This window comes from Marmota flaviventris, chromosome 14 (genome assembly GCF_047511675.1).
Source record: "Marmota flaviventris isolate mMarFla1 chromosome 14, mMarFla1.hap1, whole genome shotgun sequence".
Taxonomy (NCBI): Eukaryota; Metazoa; Chordata; class Mammalia; order Rodentia; family Sciuridae; genus Marmota; species Marmota flaviventris.
Window position 1 is genome coordinate 37,317,427 of NC_092511.1, and position 18,530 is coordinate 37,335,956.

Sequence of the window (18,530 nt, forward strand, 5' to 3'; positions counted from 1 at the left end):
TTTATGAAATACTTGTTGATAACAGAGTGCTAGAATATAAAATACACACAGTACTTGTTATATAATAATACATGAAATCACTGCAGAAAATAACTTTTTGTTTTTTAATTTTAAAACAAAACTCCTGGGACAACTGCAACACAAAAACAAAATACTATATAATTTTCTAAGCCACTTTCATATTACTGTATGAATCATATGAAAAAAGACCTGAACATCTACAAATAGCACGTAGGACCCACTTGATTTGGAACTTAAGAAGGTATAATTATAAAATACACATTAAGCTTTTAAAACCATATGGCAGTAAAGATGTTAAATTAAATTACCTAATAGAGCTTATATATGATATTGAATGTTAAGTGAGAACTTTATTAAAGTAATAGTCAAAATAGTGAATATTCCAGAAAATTGATCCTAATATCTGAAAACTGTTTAGTCAAGGAAGACCATGTTTGAAACAACAGTTACCACAGTAAATTCTTCTGTAATTTTTGAAAAGCCCACTTTCTTTCAGAAATGTAAAAGTAAATGAAAATGAACTGCAATGTCTTAAAAAATAAGGTTTCAAGGCAGCCATATGTACTTATCTTCAATGGTGATGTAAAACAATGGATTATACAAGCTCACAGTGATATAATATCCACTGAAGAAGTCATAATTTCACAATGAATACACAGTAAGGATCTATCAAACATAGTGGGTACAGCAAGCAACAAGCTACTGATTTGAAAAAAAAAATCAGATTTCTTTACATGCCAACGAGGACAAATACTTTATTCTTTCATTAAAAGAAACACAACTTCCATCCAAAACTTGCTTAAGAAGTAAGCCTTACCTTATGTGATAATGAATTTCTTTTAGAAGATATATTTGGTTTCACTACCAAATATAATACTAGATTGACAGCAGTTACAAAAACAGAACAGATGCACAACCATATCAAGTGTGTTTCCAATATTGAGAAGTTCTCCAAGAATACTGATGGAATGAAGATGCTTAGGATAATTGAAAATATGCATAAAAGATGGGCATACAGTAGTCTCTTGATATCTGTATCTTTCATGGTGTTTTCCTTGGTGGCTATCTAATAAAAAACGAATTAAGAAATATTTAATATTTAAGAAAAACATGTAAATGATTTTCCCATTGTTCTAAATGTTTCAACCTCCAAAATAAGCAATGAGCTATTTACTGTGTTTAAATACATATATTTAAATTACAGAGAGCTTATGTATTATATTGACTAGTATTAAGTGAGGACTTTATATTATATTTGTCAATAGGTTACACTGTGGTGAACATCCCAGAAAAAAAAAAAAAAAAAAAAGCATCCCGGAAAAACCTGGGATTTGTCCTAATGGTTCTCATTTAATTCACACAAATCATTTTTCAAAGGTGCATACTTTACTGATAAGGAAACAGGATGAACTAGTTAGGTGCCAGATACAAGGTTTCACATGCTAGTCATTTCAACTCCTAGCCTCTTTAATATGATGATACACACCAGGGTTTGGGAAAACAATGGATGGTAAAATGGGACAAAAAAGTTTCTTCAAGATTCTACCCTCCACTGACAGCGGGTAGGGCAGGGGAGAATCAGGAAACCCCTGTGTAAACAGGCTCCTTCTGGGCCACCCTTGGAATCCCGGCTACCAGTTGCAGATGTGGACCCCAAAGAGTGAACAGTTGTGTACAACGAATCAAAATGCATTCTGCTGTCATATATACCGAATTAGAATAAATAAAGAAAAAAAATAAAGGCGTGATCATTAAGCACCCAGGCTCAGAGGCTTGCTGGATGGAGTCGGTGAATTGTGCACCCTTCCTGACACCGGCACTGTCAGGCCTGGGAGTGCCTCCGAGCACGCCTTCCATCGCGAGGCCGCCGCCTCCGCGTTAAGTGCTAACCGGACCCAGGTCTACAGGTGTGGCAGCGGAGAAAGCGCTTCTGAGCCATCCCAGAGCAGCCTTCGCGGGGATGTGGACCTTCAGCTGTAGACCCACCTCAGGCTGGGTCGCTCGGGACACTGCCCCAGCCTCAGTCGGCCGGCTTGTAAACAGAGATAAATTAGTGGAGGGGCAACAATCTAAAAATACAGGCGCTGGACACAAGGGAAAACTGAAGGACAGAGACAGAAACTCGGATTCGAAAGAGGGTCGCTTATCAGAGCAGTCCTTGGGTCACGCCGGAAGGGTGGCGCTCAAGCGGCCGGCCGCCGAGGGCAGGCCGGATCGCGGAGGTTCGCGGCCACTCCAGCAGTTGGCGGGGTGATGTGCAGCCGCGAGAGGTGAGTGTGCCGGGGGCGTCCAGCAGGGCTTACCTAACTGTCCCGCCCGCAGAGGGGAAGGGGAGGCACTGCCTCCCACTGTCAGGTGCGACGGGCTGCCATTGACCCTCGCGCAGGCGCCGGACCCGGAGGTGTAGACCCAGGACCGCACAGCCAATCGCAGAAGGGAGTGGGTGGGGTCAAGAGGAAGCCCCACCCACCTGCTCGCGTTTATTCCTCCCGCGGTTTTCCAGGTGTAGAGTAGGCGGGAATCGAGGGCTTAGAGACGGAAGTAGGTTGACGTAGCCGGAAGGGGACTCCTTCTCCGGCGGTAGTGTTGATGTTTTTGAGTTGCTGCTGCTTCTGCATCTGAGGGAACCGTAGACAGAAGGATGGTGTGCGAAAAATGTGAGTTAAGGACCCGCTTCTGAGAAGGAGCAGGCTAGGAAAACCTGACTGGATTTTATTGGGAACTTGGCTGTGTCTGTTTTCCCACAGGGCTCCGAGTCTAACCTTTGTCCTCTTGCTGTGCCCCTCCCCAGTGTCCATTTAGTCCTATTTATTTTGTGTTCGGAGTGGTCTCTGTTCTGCACCTCTATTTCCGTTTCCTCCCCCTACCCACGAATCTCATCCATTTCAACTTCTTGACTAGCGCCCTCAGGCTTCAAACGAACCTTCAAAATCGCTTCAGTGGCATCGGGAGTTGCAGGATACAGCAAGGAAGAATCCCGGATGCTCAGTTGACAACAACGAATGATTTTTTAGTACTATGTGCCCCGTGCAATAGTTGAGACGGCTTTGTGTGCTGTTTTTAACTTCAGTAAATGCCTTGTGCCGTGCAGTATTTAATTTAAAAATTGCTTACCTGAAATTTAAATTTAGCTGGGCATCCTCTATTTTATTTGGTAACCCACAGTCAGCATCCAGTCCAATGTCATATAAACCCTTGGCATGAATCCCTACAGCACTGGGACAGGGGAGCCGGGAAGTCTCACCATCTTCAAAGAAGACTATGTTTTTGTTTTATTACTGGAGGAGGTTACTGGGGATTATACTCAGGGGCGCTCCACCATTAAGCCCCATCCCCAGCCCTATTTTGTATTTTATTAGAGACAGGGTCTCACTGAGTTGCTTAGCGCCTCACCATTGCTGAGGCTGGCTTTGAACTCGTGATCCTCCTGCCTCAGCCTCCTTAGCCGCTGGAATTACAGGCGGGCGCCGCCATCCCTTGCTTTTAGAAAGGTCTTTCCCCCCTGTAGTTAACCACCCATGATTCTATTGCAAACTGTTTGAAATTTTTAGAAAAGATTTGATTTTTTTTAACCTTGCAATCTATTTATGTTTAAAAACAGCTTTCATATCTCCAAGTCTCTATTTCCTCAGTCTAGATATATCTGGCTCTTTTGTGACAAAGTTTCAACTCCTCTTATTATGCCATTTACTGTCTAATGAACATGATCCATTTTGTTGATATCTCCTCAGTAGGTAAAACTTGAGACATTGAAACCCATGGTTTTCAGTTTTGTATTAAAAAATGTTCTCAGATGAGCCACTTAATATTTCTTGGACTCATTTTCTCACCTGAAAAACACATAATATATGTCATTTTGTGAAAATTAAATAACTTAGACAATGTCTAATACAAAATGGTAAACTTAATATGTACTCGAAAACTGATTATTTCTGTCATAACCTGTTCCTTGTGTATGTGGCATTCAGAATTAAACTGCACCATTCTGTGTGGACATAGTGGAGATAACACTTTCCTCTCTTTAGATTACATACCATATACCATTATCATCTTACATTAAAATTTAAAGCCCATACACAGTGACATATGACTGTAATCCCATCAATTTAGGAGGCTGAGGCAGGAGAATCGCAAGCTCAAAGCCAGCCTTAGCAATTTAGTGAGGCCCTAAGCAACTTAGTGATACCTTGTCTCAAAATAAAAAATAAAAGGGACTTCAGTGGTTAAGTACCCCTGGGTTCAATCCCCAACACCAAAAAAAAAATTTTTTTTAATAAAAATAACTGATGTAATTAATACACCATACAATTCACCCATTTAAAATGTGGTTTTTAGTATATTTGCAGAGTTGTGCGATCATTGCCACAATTTTACAACATTTTCATCACCCCCTCACATCATGCTTTTTGGCATTGACACCTTTACTGCACCCTTAAGCAGTTTTGGGGTGGTTTTGTGTGTTAGATTAAATGTCTTTAGATTTTATTCCTGCTCTGGTGTCTTTTATGTTGTAGAGTTTTTAAATATTTAACTTGGGCTTTATTTGTAATTTTTGTCAGTTTTTACTTGAGGAGATAAGAATTCTGCCTGGTTTTACTTGTTTATAAATCTTTTTATAATGTAAGTACTTTGTCCCAAAGGAAATTAAGAGTCCTGGGAATTTATGAGAGTTACTTTCTCAAGGCACATAAAATTTTTGAGAATCCAAGATCCAGAGTGGTTATTGAAATAAAATTGATTTATTTGACTCTAGAGTATGATATGTGTTATGAAGGTCATTCCCTCTTATTACTACTTTCTACCTCTCTGCTTTCCTGAAAAGTCTAACATTCCATTGTTTTTGATCTCTCAGTTAGTTTGTTCCACTCACCCTATAAGTAAACTTAGATTTCTTTCATACATTAAACAAAACAAAACAAAACTACACTTTTCAGCTTTCCCTTTTACACTCTTAACTGTCTCTTTCCTGGTACGTTAATTTTTTTAAAGACTTGGTTTTGTTTATTGTCTTCACATTTTCAAAATTATTTCTTAGCACTTTACAAACTGACTTTCTACAAAACACTGAAAAAAGTGTTTCAGAAGTTTTCCAGTGATCTCCTTATCACCAAGTTCAAGAGCTTTTTTTTGGGGGGGGGGGGGGTGGTTCTTATTTTATTCTCCAACGTGTTTGGCTTCAAGTAGCACATCCATTCCAATGAATGTCTACTTCACATCTCCAGCCTGACTTTGCTCATTCTTATGCAGGAAGAAATAATCCTGGCTATTTTGGAGCCTCACATTCAGGACTCTTTCCAATAAAGCCCCACCATATCTCTCCAGCCTCATATTCACTGACCCTTACCCTCTTCACACTTGAGCCAGCCAAACTACTTTCTGTGCTCGTGTGTACCCTGAACTTTCCATGCCTTTCCTTAGGATGCATCCTTTCTCTAGTTTAACTTCATCCTCTTGCTTCCTTTTTCACCATCCCATTTCCATATATTGAAACCCTCTCTGTAATATTCTCCACAAAGCATTCCTGAGCTTCCCATAATCAGTTATTTCTTCCTGCATGGAATTTCTCTTACTACTTTAGTACTTAATTTATTTTAGCTCACAATTATACTTTTTATTTTCCAGCTTATATTTTGGGTTGAAGTATTCTTAACTATTTGGAAGTCTCTGGTCCCCCTGAGACTCTGATGAAAGGTATAGACTTTTACTGAAAAAAAAAAAAAAAAAAAAAAAAAAAAAAAAATATATATATATATATATATATATATATATATATATATAAATGTATCAGTTGCAAAAATTAAAATTTAAGTCAAAATTGTAAAAAAAAAAAGAAAAAAAATACACAAAAGGTTTGTGTGTGTGTGTGTGTACCTTTTGTGTATATATTTTTTTCTAGTAAAGATCTATATCTTTCCTACACACACACACACCCCCCACAAACACAAACTTTACTTTGTTCATTTATCTCCTAATGTGTGCCTATGGAACTCAAATTAAGGACTGCTGTTAGAGAAACCAATGAACTTAATTAAATATAAGTTACCTGAAAGGTAGAGCTTTGTCCAATTCATGGTTTTATTTTTCTCAGCACTTTGTGTAGTGGCTTGTAGATCATAGATGCTTATTTGGTAAATGTCTATGAAATGAGTTATTTATCAGATTTCTTTAAAGTATAAATAAACAGTGAAAGTCTATTATAAACCATCTTGTTCTTGGGTGCAGTGGAGCCCACCAGTAATCCCAGTGACTCTAGAAATTCTAGTGGCTGGGGAGGCTGAGACAGGAGTATGGCGAGTTCAAAGCCAGCCTCAGCAATAGCGAGGCACTAAGCAACTCAGTGAGACCCTGTCTCTAAGTAAAATACAAAATACAGTTGGGGATGTGGTTCAGTGGTTGAGGGCCCCTGAGCTCAAAAAAAAAGAAAAGAAAAGAAAAGAAACATCTTGCTAGTCTACAAATTTCACTAAGGGTCAGTTATCTATTGGCTACAATTGATATCCTGAGTCTCAATTTACTGGCCTCTACCATTCACAGACTATACTACGACTGTTGATAACATTGTGACCCTTAGGCATGATGTAGAATATTTATTAAATAGTAAATTCTACTTTCATTTTTACTATCTTGTAACAGGTGAAAAGAAACTTGGTACTGTTATCACTCCAGATACGTGGAAAGATGGTGCAAGGAATACCACAGGTATTTTTTTCTTTTAGAAAATAGAAATTGAATCAAGTACTTCCTATGAATACGTTTTTAGCTTTTACATTATTTGTAATATGAAATGTTATGTGTTTAGTGTATTTAATCTGTTGAACACTAAAGAATACTGAGTCCCTCAATAATTTAATATCTTTTCATTTAGTTCTCTGAGTTATATGTATAGAATAATATAGTAAGCAAGAGATAGCAAAATTATTAAGTGATTTTTCAAATGATGATTTCATCTCAGTTTTGTATTTAATTTCCCCCTTTCACCTAGTTTTTAATAAATTTAAACTGTTTTCATCTTTATTATCATTAAATGCATGTAGTGAAATATATTTTCAAAGAGAAGGAAAAGAAGTACTTTCACTGTATTCAAGGTCTGTGACACCAAAGTAGAAACTTATAGATTCTGCAGTAGACAGAGAAAATGGAGAACCTTCTAAAGTACTACTTTGATTAAGAAATAAAATTATTGCATTTTATATAAGTTTTCAGTTTCCTTAATAGTTGTTTTCTTTTTAAGTAGTGTCTTAAGAACTTGGCTATTAAATAAGTATTTTAAAAATTTAGATATAGGATATTCTATTGATAAGAGGTCAAAGAATGAACTTTTAAATTAATTATTAGATTATTAGATATTATATGTAAAATGCATAGAAATAACTCACTAAAAAATATGTATATTTTGATATAGAAAGTGGTGGAAGAAAGCTGAATGAAAATAAAGCTTTGACTTCAAAAAAAGCAAGGTGGGTAAGAGCATACATAGAGGAGTTGTAAATTTCCATACTCTTTTACTATTAAGCCTATTGAAGTAAATATGTCATCCATCACTCCATTATGGTAAAACAGAGTTAGGGAGTTCTTAGTATCCAGAGACAAGATAGCTGCTCTAACCTGCTAGTTTCACTGTATCTTTACTGTATCAATATATTAAGATATTAGTGCTACTTCCTTTATATAATTTTATCAGAAAATATGACCTTTTTTATCTACTTCTTAATTATCCAAAGATCATAAGAAATAGGGAAATGTGGAAAGATCATAACCTTTTGAGCTAGAACTAAATTTGAGTGTAGGTTCTATCACTGTCCTGCCCTGTGACCTTAAGTTAAACCATTTTCTTAACCTTTCTGAACTTTTACTTTTTTTATTAGAGAATGGGCATAAAAATATCTCCCATCTTTAAAAAAATTTTTTTTTGACACTATGCTTTATTATATCCAATTTTTAAAATTCATGAACTCTTCCAGGTGCCACCATTTGCTTGCTTCAAGTCAGAAGTTTTCAGAGGCCTTATCTAGATACTTTCTGAATATTCTTCAGTTCTATTCTCTCCTACACCCATTCTAGTCATGCTTTCATCCCCACCACAATCTTAAAGTTGCTTATCAGGGTCAGAAGTGACATTTAAAACTAAGAACCATTTAACCATTATTCTTATCTTACTTCATTAACCCATTAAGTCCCAAGTTTTCAATTCTAATTGAATTTCAATTTTAATTGAATATTTCAATTAAATTGACAAGGTGGTTTAAGGTGGTTGGGAATCATAATCTAGCACTTATGTATTCTTTATTATCATTAAGAACCAAAAGTACATTGTCCTATAAATAGGACATTGAGACAATATAAATATCTTTTTTATATTTATAAAGCATTCTATAACACTTAGAGAAAATATATCTGGTATATGGGACAAAGTGAGTTAATAACTCTTTTCTGGCAACACTTTATTCTCTTGGCTTCTGAAATACCCCATTCTCATGGTTTTCCTCTCAACTCTTGCTGTTCCTTCTCAATTGAGTAACTCAGGACTCAGTATTAATAGTTGTTTCCCCCATTTATAAATTTATAAACTGTCCTAGCATGACTTCAGTTCTTTGGCAACTGCTTACCTGAATCACCTAATTTGATGTGTAACAGAGAGCCTCTTTTTTCTTCAGTCTTATCATAAATTGCCCAATTCAGTCGTTCACGCCTAAAAGCTACTGATATTCCTCCTTTACCCCCAATTTGCATATCCATCAGCAAGTCCTGTGCATCTGCCTCTAAAATATAACTTGAATCTATCTGTTTCTGTCCATTTCACTGTTACTGCACTGTTCCAAACCACTATATTTCTTGCTTGCATACCGAAATAATACTCTAGCTATCATCCTGCCTTTTCTCTCATTTTCTACAGTTGTCTTATAGTAATCATAATGGTCATGTAATTTCTTTGCTTAAAATTCTCTAATCATTTTCTTTTTCATGTAGAATAGAATCTAAGTTCCCTACCATGTTCTTAAAGGGTGTTCCATGATGTGACCTCTCCCTCACTCTGGACTTTCTGTTATACCTCACTCCTCTTCATTTATTATATACCATTCTCATTCGATATTACAAGCCCACTCCCATCTAAAAAGGTTTGTACTGCTGCTCCTTCCTTTGCTCCTTTCTCAAAACTTACATATTTGTTACTTGAGTCAAAGGTGAAATGTCACCTCCTCACAGATGGGTCCGTAATCAGCATCTAAACTAGTCTTTGCTCTTTCCCTACATCTCCACTACAGTATTCTGTTGAATTTTCTTAATAAGAGTCATTACTGCTTGAAAAACACTTGTTTTATTGGATTATCTGTTACTACTTATTATTCATCACTTCCCACTAGCATATCAGTTTGGTGAAAGCAAAGACTTTATTTGCTAAGTGAATAGATATTTTTTGACATTATGCCAAAGATTAGAAATAATAAAAATAATAAAGCTTTTCCTACATACAATATCTGGCACATACTGGGTACTTATTAAATAATTAATACAAAACAATACAGTAGACTTACTCTTCAGTACAGCATCACACTCTGTATAGTTGACCAACTTATTAGTGTGTACTAGGATCAATTTTTCTTGACTTAAGCTATTTGCTTAGATTATATAGTTTTATATACTTTCCTTTATGATCCCAAACTTAACTCTATTATCATTAAAAAGTAGCTATTACTCTTTGGAATGTGTACCTCTATATTGCATTGAATCTACACTAGCATTATTTATGAGGTGCATCATTACTTTAATAAAGAAAAAACACTGCCAAGTAATTGTAAGATTTCAGAGATTAAAATATGTATCTTAGAATTATAAAATACAGTTTTTAAAAAAAGTAATCTCTAGATGTACAGGTCAAAACAAAGAGCTTTTTGAAAATAAGAATGGTGTCTGTCTTCTCTTGTGAGGAGTAAAATAATAATCTTCTGGGTTTGGAAAAGTTAACCTCTGAAAATTAGCTGTTGGGCTGTACCCTAGGAAAAAGCACCAGCATCTAGGACACTGTGTGAGGATTTATAAAAAATCATTTTGTAGTTAGGGAAGCAGTTATAAATCAAAGTATTTCTTGTCAATTTAAGAGGAACTATTTCTTCTAAGGTTATTCTGCACTCTAAATCACTATTTTTATACAGAAGAAGCCTTGTTATCCAAAGGTATTAGGCCAGTTAATTGAAAATGTCAATCAAAGCAGGCAATCATTAAAAGATACCCATATGTTATTGATAAGTTTAGGTGCATGTAACTTATTTATTTATAAGTTACTTATTTATAAGTATAGATGAATTCATCCATCATTTGGTGTTGAGAAAAGACCTTTGGAGTATGATTCTTCTGACAAGTTCTACATTATCTACCTCACATAAGCCATAACCGAATTTTTTTTTTTTTTTTTTTTTTTTTTTGGGTATTTTTAGATTAGAGCAAAAATTGACACTTGGAAAATGTGGAGCCCTTTCACTTACGATTTCCCCCAATTTTAACAGTTGTTTACCCATACCTACTTTCATAGCAGAGTTAATGGTTCATATATATGCAGTCATCCTAAAGTACTTACTTGGTTTTTATGGAATCAGTCACTCCTTTGTATTCATATTTTATCAGTTTTCATAATATTTATGTCACACAAATAGAATGACAAATTTGACAGAACCAAATTTGAAAAACAATACAGCTCTTCCTAAGCATACAGCTTACATAGAAGCAGCAGAGATATTAGTCCATAGTCACCCAGGAGAGGTCTGCCTGTCAGCTATAGAATTTGAGAGAAGAATGGTGAGCATGAATTAATCCTGCATGTTGCTTAAGCAAGTTGAAAGTTTCTATTGTAACATACAATTTTCTTTCTTTAAAATCAAACTCTAGATTTGATCCATATGGAAAGAATAAGTTCTCCACTTGCAGAATTTGTAAAAGTTCTGTGCACCAACCAGGTTCTCATTACTGCCAGGGCTGTGCCTACAAAAAGGGTAAGTTTTTTAAAATACCATTTTTCTATTCCTAACCTACTTCATAACAAAATAGAACTTAAAGCATGTTCATGATTAAAAGTAGATATTTATTTTTCAATTTTCTGATGCTGGTAAATAATATTTTAAGCTTCAGGATTGACGTAAATAATCTATTCAGTTGGTATTATGATTTGATTGCTTATGTGTTTTCTTTTGTTTCAGGCATCTGTGCAATGTGTGGAAAAAAGGTTTTGGATACCAAAAACTACAAGCAAACATCTGTGTAGATGTATTGATGAAGTTACTGGCTTTCTGTGATTTTTCTTTCTGCTTTGAATTTTCAAGGCATAAATAGATGTTCAACTTAAAAATAACCTATTTCAGGACAAATGATTAAGTTTTAGCCAGGAAAGTTGATGAGTATTCATTCTTTTGCTCTCAAAATGTTCTAAACAGCAAAAATGTAACTAATATTTTCCTTTAAGTGGTTATTAAGAGCATTTTTTGAACTAAAGTGGCAAATTTAATGAAAAGGTATTTCTGAGTTCTGTATGCACTTTTTAACTTAACATTGTTTTATCTTATCCCCTCCATCTACTTTTATTTATAGATATTGTAAAAGTGAGGAGATTATTGATACTTTGCCTTGAACTTGGCATCCAGAATGAGAATTCATACCTCATTCCCTTACTGATGGCATAGTTCTTAAGAGTCAGCAATCCCTAATGAATTGCAGTTTCAGAGGATATTTAAATATTTGAGGCCATTATTGCCGAATAGTTCCTTAGTAATTAATTCAGACCCAAATCAAAGACAAGTTGGATTTGTGATTTTAAAAAAATTTGTTTTTGAAGTCAAAGTGCCAGTTCCTTTCATATGAGAACAAGAATACAAGGAGTACCTGTGTGTCCATATGAATACACTGGTTTTCCGAAAACATATTACACATATTAATGGCTTGAATTCAAATTGATATGAAAGCTATGAGAATGGTGTTCATCCATGTTGATGTGTATTGAACACGAATCCCCCTCCTTTGGAAAAGCTCTTTGAAGCAGATAAAAAACTTTCTTTTTTTAACCTCCTTCCCACCCCTCAAAGAAATAAATAGAACAAAGCAAACATCTCGACTCTTTTTTATAATGTAGATAACTTTTTAAAAATTTTTTATTCTAATTTGTTATATATGACAGCAGAATGCATTATAAGTCATATTAAGCACATATAAAGCACAATTTTCCATCTCTCTGGTTGTATACAAAGTATATTCACCCATTTGTGTCTTCATACATGTTCTTAGGATAATGATGTCCATCTCATTTCACCCTCATTTCTACCCCCGTGCCCCCTCCCTTCCCCTCCTACCCCTTTGCCCTATCTAGAGTTTGTCTTATCTTCCCAAGCTCCCCCTGCAACCCCACTATGAATCAGCTTCCTTATATCAGAGAAAACATTCAGCATTTGTTTTTTGGGGATTGATTAACTTCACTTAGCATTACATTCTCCAACTCCATCCATTTACCATGATTTTTTTTCTCTTTTATTGCGGAGTAATATTCCATTGTATATATATATACCACATTTTCTTTATCCATTCATCTACTGAAGGGCATCTAGGTTCACAGTTTAGCTATTGTGAATTGTGCTGCTATAAATAATGAAGATAAATTGAGAGATTACTTTGAAGTTTCAATAAAGTTCTTCCTTATATTGCCTTCACAAATTCAAAACTTCTCCTTTTAAAATTTGCAACCTACTATAGGTGACCAAAAGGATATTCCCTATTTCCAATAGCAGTATGTATAAATTTGTGTCACTATAAAATATGTAGAATATTGTAGATAACATGATAATTTATATGGTAAAGACATTGCTTTTATTGTCTTAAAATTACTATGAAAAATATTTAAAGTTTTAACTGTATATTATTTTTCAAATAGTATTTTTTAAGATACATTGTTATTTTCCCAGAAAGATTACAAGAATAATGCAAAATAAATGTATCTCTGAAGCAAGAAGTATTCTCCTACGCTTTAATCAATTTGGTATTTTCAATTAAAATCATAGCACAAGGAACTTGTAGTTATACCCAGTCAGAGAGTGTCCCACATCTATTAAAAATTGGATTGTGTGACTTTGAAAAAAAATTTCTCAGGAATTATCTGAGACATGGACTTGTACAACTCATTTTTTTTTTTTGGATACTAGGGATTGAACTCAGGTACCATGAGCCACATCCACAGCCCTATTTTGTATTTTATTTAAAGATAGGGTCACTGAGTTCCTTACACCTTGCTTTTTTTCCTGAGGCTGGTTTTGAACTCCCTATCCTTCTGCCTCAGACTCCTGAGCCTTTTATACACACTCCTTGAGTAGCCTCTTTCTTTGGTTCCAGTGGCCAAACCGTGGAGTTTTTTGTTAGTATTATACCTCAAGGCAAAATATGTTAGTAAACTTCATATTATCTAAAAAAAATGGTAATGTAACTATTGTAAATTGAATAGAAGTAGCTACTAGATGAGAATGAAAACCCAAAACAATGTGAACATAAAATGTGCTTTTGTAAAAGAAAAACAAGCAAAAATTTTAGAATTAAGGCCAAACATAAATTATCAAGGTAAACATAAAATTGATGAAAGAGCCTATTTTTAAATTCCAATTTATTTATTTTGTGATGCTGGAGATTGAACTCAAGTGTACTCTACCACTGAGCTATATCACCAACCTTTTTTATTTTTTTAGTTTGGAGACAGAATCTTGTTAACTTGCCTAGGCTGGTCACAAGTTGGCAACTTGTGATCTTCCTGCCTCATCCTCCCAAGTAGCTGGGATTACAGGTGTGCCTGGCAGAGCCTATTTTTTTTTTAAAGTCTCAGATTATATTTTTAAAATACTGGGTACAAATACCAGTGGAATACTTGAGTAAATTTTTATATTCATCAGAATATATAACCACCCAAATGATGGAATTACATGTGTGCAGAAATTTAATGTTTCCCATATTTATCATTTACTCATCATATAAATTTTTTTCCTTGACCCATTGGAGAGCATGCTGCAGACATCATACCCTTTACCTTTTAATACTGCATATGTACTTCATAAGAAGCAGACTATGTCCAATTGGTTTTTGGTTTTCATCTTGGGTTTTTTGTTGTTGTTAGTTTGTTTTGTTCTTTATGTTTTAGTTTTTGGTCCCATGGGCAATTTCTTTTTAGATACAGAACCTAATCCAGGATTGTATGTTGTATTGTCATGACTCTGTAGAACAGTTCCTCAGCCTTTCTCTGTCTTTTCTAATATTGATATTTTTGAAAAATACAGGATAGCTGAAGAGTAGAATTCCTCAGTTGGACTTTTCTGATGTTTCCTCATAGAGTATTATGCAACACCATGGGAATATTGTAAGAGATGTATCCCCTCATGTTTCCAATCCAGAGACACAGAAGTTCCCTTGGCTCCTTATTGTTGATAGCTAATTTTGGTTACTTGAGTAACATATTGTCCAGTTTCTCCACTGTGTAGTTAACTGTTTTTCCTTTTGCAACTTTTAGGTCATTTGTTAGGAAGAATTTTGAGACTATGTTGATAATTCTATTCCCATCATATCTATCCCTTTTAGATTTAGCATTTTTTGATAATTTTAATCTGAGTAATTTTTACTAGAATGTTTGTAAATTTTTATTTTCCTAACTTTTTGTACTTATTAGTAGTCATTCAGTAAGGAAGATGTTTCCCTTATCTGTCATCAGTTTAGAATAAATGCTTTCTTCTGAACCATTTGAATATTCATTATAGACATAAAATGTCTTCTTCCCCTTAATACTTAAGAGCAAGGATGTTCTCCTTTATAATCATAGTAAAATTACCAAATTGCAATATTAATATCAATGCAATACTTATATCTGATTTTTCCATATTCCACTGTTGTTTCAGTAGTGTTCTTTGTAAGAAAAAAAACAATCTGGTCTGGGATTATACATTACATTTGATTGTCATGTCTCTCGTTTCCTTTAATCTGAAACAGTTATTAACCAGGTTTTCAAAAATGCCAAGATCAAGAAACACTGGGTTTTTCTGATATTTCTTCAAAATCAGATTGAGCTTATGCAGTTGGGGCAGAAGTGACCCTATCCTTTTTACAACATCTTATGGTATTAGTTGTTCTGTTAAAAGTATGTTAATTTTGATAACTTGTTTTAGATGGAATCTACTAGATTTTTCTGTTGTTAAGTTTCTGGTTTTTCTATTATATTAATAAATGTGGGGATATACTTTTAGATGAGAAATATTCTGTATCTCAACAGTTTCACACAATAATTCCAGTGGCATTACTTGGCTGAATTAATTGTTATTCTGATGTTTGTCAAATGGGTTTTCCAAATCTATCATTCTTTCTGTATTTATTAGGTGGCATTCTACTTTAAGGAAAATCCTCCTATTTCTCTCACACATTTATATAGTATAACCTTGTAGATTCCTGTATTCGGTCTGTTACTATAATTTGTTTTGATATCAAATTATTCCAGATTTGGAATAATCTTTTCAAGCAGCTCTTGGGTCTCTTTGACATCTTATTATTCTTAGAGCAACTCCTTACTTTCCAACGCAGGATATTACAGGTTCATCTTTGTTTTCATTTTTTTTTTTCCTCCCACTCCAGCTCTGGAATTAGTTAACATTTCCCCAGTGTCCTTAATTTCCTTTAATGGGGATTGGTGTTTAGAAACTAAGATCTGGATCTCCTTAGTTGTCATTGCTTTTAGGCCCTTTGGTGGAAAGAGCCAGGAAACCTATATATTAGAAATCACAAGTTTTAGTGATACCTCCATTTTCATTCTAGGCCCCCAGGGTTCTTCCTTGCCTTTCCCCATTCCATATTTGTATTGTCTTCCATAGTGAAAACTGGTTCTCAGTGTCATCAATATGGTTACTCATTTGTAGAACTCAATTTTTTTATATTGGATATGTATACAACTTATAATTAAAATTTGTAAGTTTTAAAAAGTATTTGGACAAGCCACAGTAGGGTTCCATGTGGTAATGTCATTTATCAGTCTGTCGTTATAGGAAGAAAGCTTGGGAACTTGTATGCATATGCTGTCTTCTAGATAAATTTAGCAAATTGTGCTAAGTACTTTTTTTTTCCAATTGAGCCAACATTTATTGGACTTCTTTATTTTTATTCCTAGTAAGACTGCTGTTATTGATTCTAAATTTTTTTAAGCAAGTACTTGATATGTAGTGCATCAAATTAATATGAAATTATAAAAGTAATGTGTATCAACAGAAACAAGGAAAATATTTTGAAAGAATACTAACTAGGAGAGACCAATTACAAAGCAACGATTATATTAAAGAGTTAGAAACTGAACGAAGGTAGTCCTGGGAGAATGGAAATAAAGAAGAGATTTGAAAGAAATTCAAAAGATTTGAAAAGACTCAAGATTAACTGGGGGGAAATGAGATGACTGTGAGTCACAGTGGGCCTTATTTAAACATAGCAGTAGTAGGTCTCTCCACTAGATGGCAATGATGCTCTTAGTTTTTAATTTGCCTCTATGGTAAAAAGATTTGTAGTTACAGCAACTTAAAGGTCAAAATGGACTTAAAGTTCTCAATATTACTGTAAATAAGATTGCCAGAGAATTTTGCTTTACAACATTAAAGGTCCAAGAAATATTTACATGTGCATATACATACAGGAAAGAAATACGGGTATATACATACAGATGTACTTCAAAATGTGACTGATTACATTGGCAGAAGTAAAATGGTAACCCTCGGAGGCCAGAAACAAAGAGAAAGTACAAATTTAAAGGGTAAAGTAGCACCAAAGCCAGTGCTTATATTAGGAATGTCCGCTAATACTTGAGGATCTAAACCTATATTTGATTTGATTGCAGTACTGGAAATTGAACCCAGGAGCACTCTTATCACTAAGCCACATCCCCAGTCCTTTTTTATTTTAAGACAAAACCTCATTAAGTTGCCAAAGGCTGACCATGAATTTATGATCCTCCTGCCTAAGCCTCCTGAGTAGCTAGGATTACAAGTATGGGTAATCACTGTGCCTGGAAAAAGCTACATTTTAAAGAGCATCACAGATACTAACCAAAAGAAAGTAAAAAAGGTAGGTTCTAAGATCCTAAGGCATAAAGTGTTACTAAAGGTAAAGATCATTATATGATACAAGGTTCAAGTTTCCAAGAATACAAAATTCTAATGATGATATAGCTTCAAAATATACAAACAAAAAATTGTAATGGAAGATGTTCCACATTGCTTGCAGTAAATTGATAGAACAAGCAGTCAAAAGATGATAATTCAGGAAGATTTAAACAATTAACAAGTTTGATCAAACAGACAGAATATATACCCAGCAAGTATAAGCATTCTTAAACAAACAGGGAACATCTACAAAAAGTAATCATGCATTAAGCCATCAGGTCAAGATTTGATTTTATAGAAAAACTAGTTTTTAACCACAAATATTAAGTTAGAAGTGGATAGCAGAAAGATAATTTTTAAATATTTGGAAATTTCGGACACTTTTAAATAATCAATGATACAAAGAACCATAGGAAATTGAGAAATATTTAGGATCAAATGACAAAATATTTTGTCAAAATTGGTAGAATACAGCAAAAGTGGAATCTAGAGGGAAATATGTAGCTTTAGATATTTATATAGGAAAAGTTAATGAGCTAACCATAAAACTTAGGAAAACGAGAAAATGGGTAGAAAGTAGAAATTAATAAAGAGGATAAATGAATCCTATCTAAAAATTTATTAGAACTCAGTAAAGCAAAAATTTGGTTCTTTAATAAAATTCTCAAACCTCTAGCAAGACTGGTCATGTCAGGAAAGGCCAATTTTATAAATAAATGAAACAATTACAGATGCAATAAAGATAATATGAACTATTTTGTGTTAATATATTTGAAATTTTAGACCAATATAAAAATATGCCAACTGAAACTACTTGAGAATAAATTAAAATTTTGTAAATTCTATTAACATTGAAGAACTTTTTATCAGGCATTGAAGACATACCAGAAGAGAGTGATTTTGCAGGCAAATTGTACCAAAATTCAAATAACAGGTAATTCCCATTACACAACTTTTTCACACAATGAAAAAATGGGAAGATCATTATCACTCATGGCAAAGATGGAAAATATTAGAAAATTAACCCAGCAATGCATAATAGCTAGTAATACATTGTGATCTTCGTGGTTTTAGAAATTCAAGTGTGGCTCACATTTTTTTATTGTTCTTTTTTATTTATACATGACAGTAGAATCCATTTTGTTATATATATCCTATTCTAATTAGGATCCCATTCTTATAGATGTATATGATGTGAGATTCACTGTAGTGTATTCATATATAAAAATAGAAAAAAATATGTCAGATTCATTCCATTGCCTTACCTTTTCCTATCCCACCTCCCTTCCCTTCATTCTCCTTTGTCTAATCTACTGAACTTCTATTCTGCCATTCCCCCTTTTGTGGATTAGTTTCCACATATCGCAGAAA

The 18,530-nt window shown here is 34.2% G+C and overlaps 2 protein-coding genes across 2 annotated transcripts in view; one reads left to right on the plus strand and one right to left on the minus strand.

Annotated features, from left to right (window-relative positions):
- The window catches only part of Pigf (phosphatidylinositol glycan anchor biosynthesis class F), a 31,493-nt gene extending 29,064 nt beyond the window's left edge, over window positions 1-2,429 (minus strand). Inside the window, exons 1-2 of the mRNA XM_027934413.3 lie at window positions 2,325-2,429; window positions 839-1,087 (exon numbers count right to left, since the gene is read on the minus strand). Coding sequence (XP_027790214.1) covers window positions 839-1,066 — 228 coding nt within the window. The 5' untranslated portion in view covers window positions 1,067-1,087; window positions 2,325-2,429. The remainder of the gene's footprint in view (window positions 1-838; window positions 1,088-2,324) is intronic.
- Window positions 2,430-2,558: 129 nt separating this feature from the next.
- On the plus strand, window positions 2,559-12,110 carry Cript (CXXC repeat containing interactor of PDZ3 domain). The gene is made up of 5 exons (XM_027934419.2): window positions 2,559-2,678; window positions 6,655-6,720; window positions 7,424-7,478; window positions 10,903-11,006; window positions 11,211-12,110. Exons 1-5 carry the CDS (start codon window positions 2,663-2,665, stop codon window positions 11,273-11,275), a joined length of 306 nt encoding a protein of 101 aa, XP_027790220.1. The 5' UTR covers window positions 2,559-2,662; the 3' UTR covers window positions 11,276-12,110.
- Window positions 12,111-18,530: the final 6,420 nt, after the last annotated feature.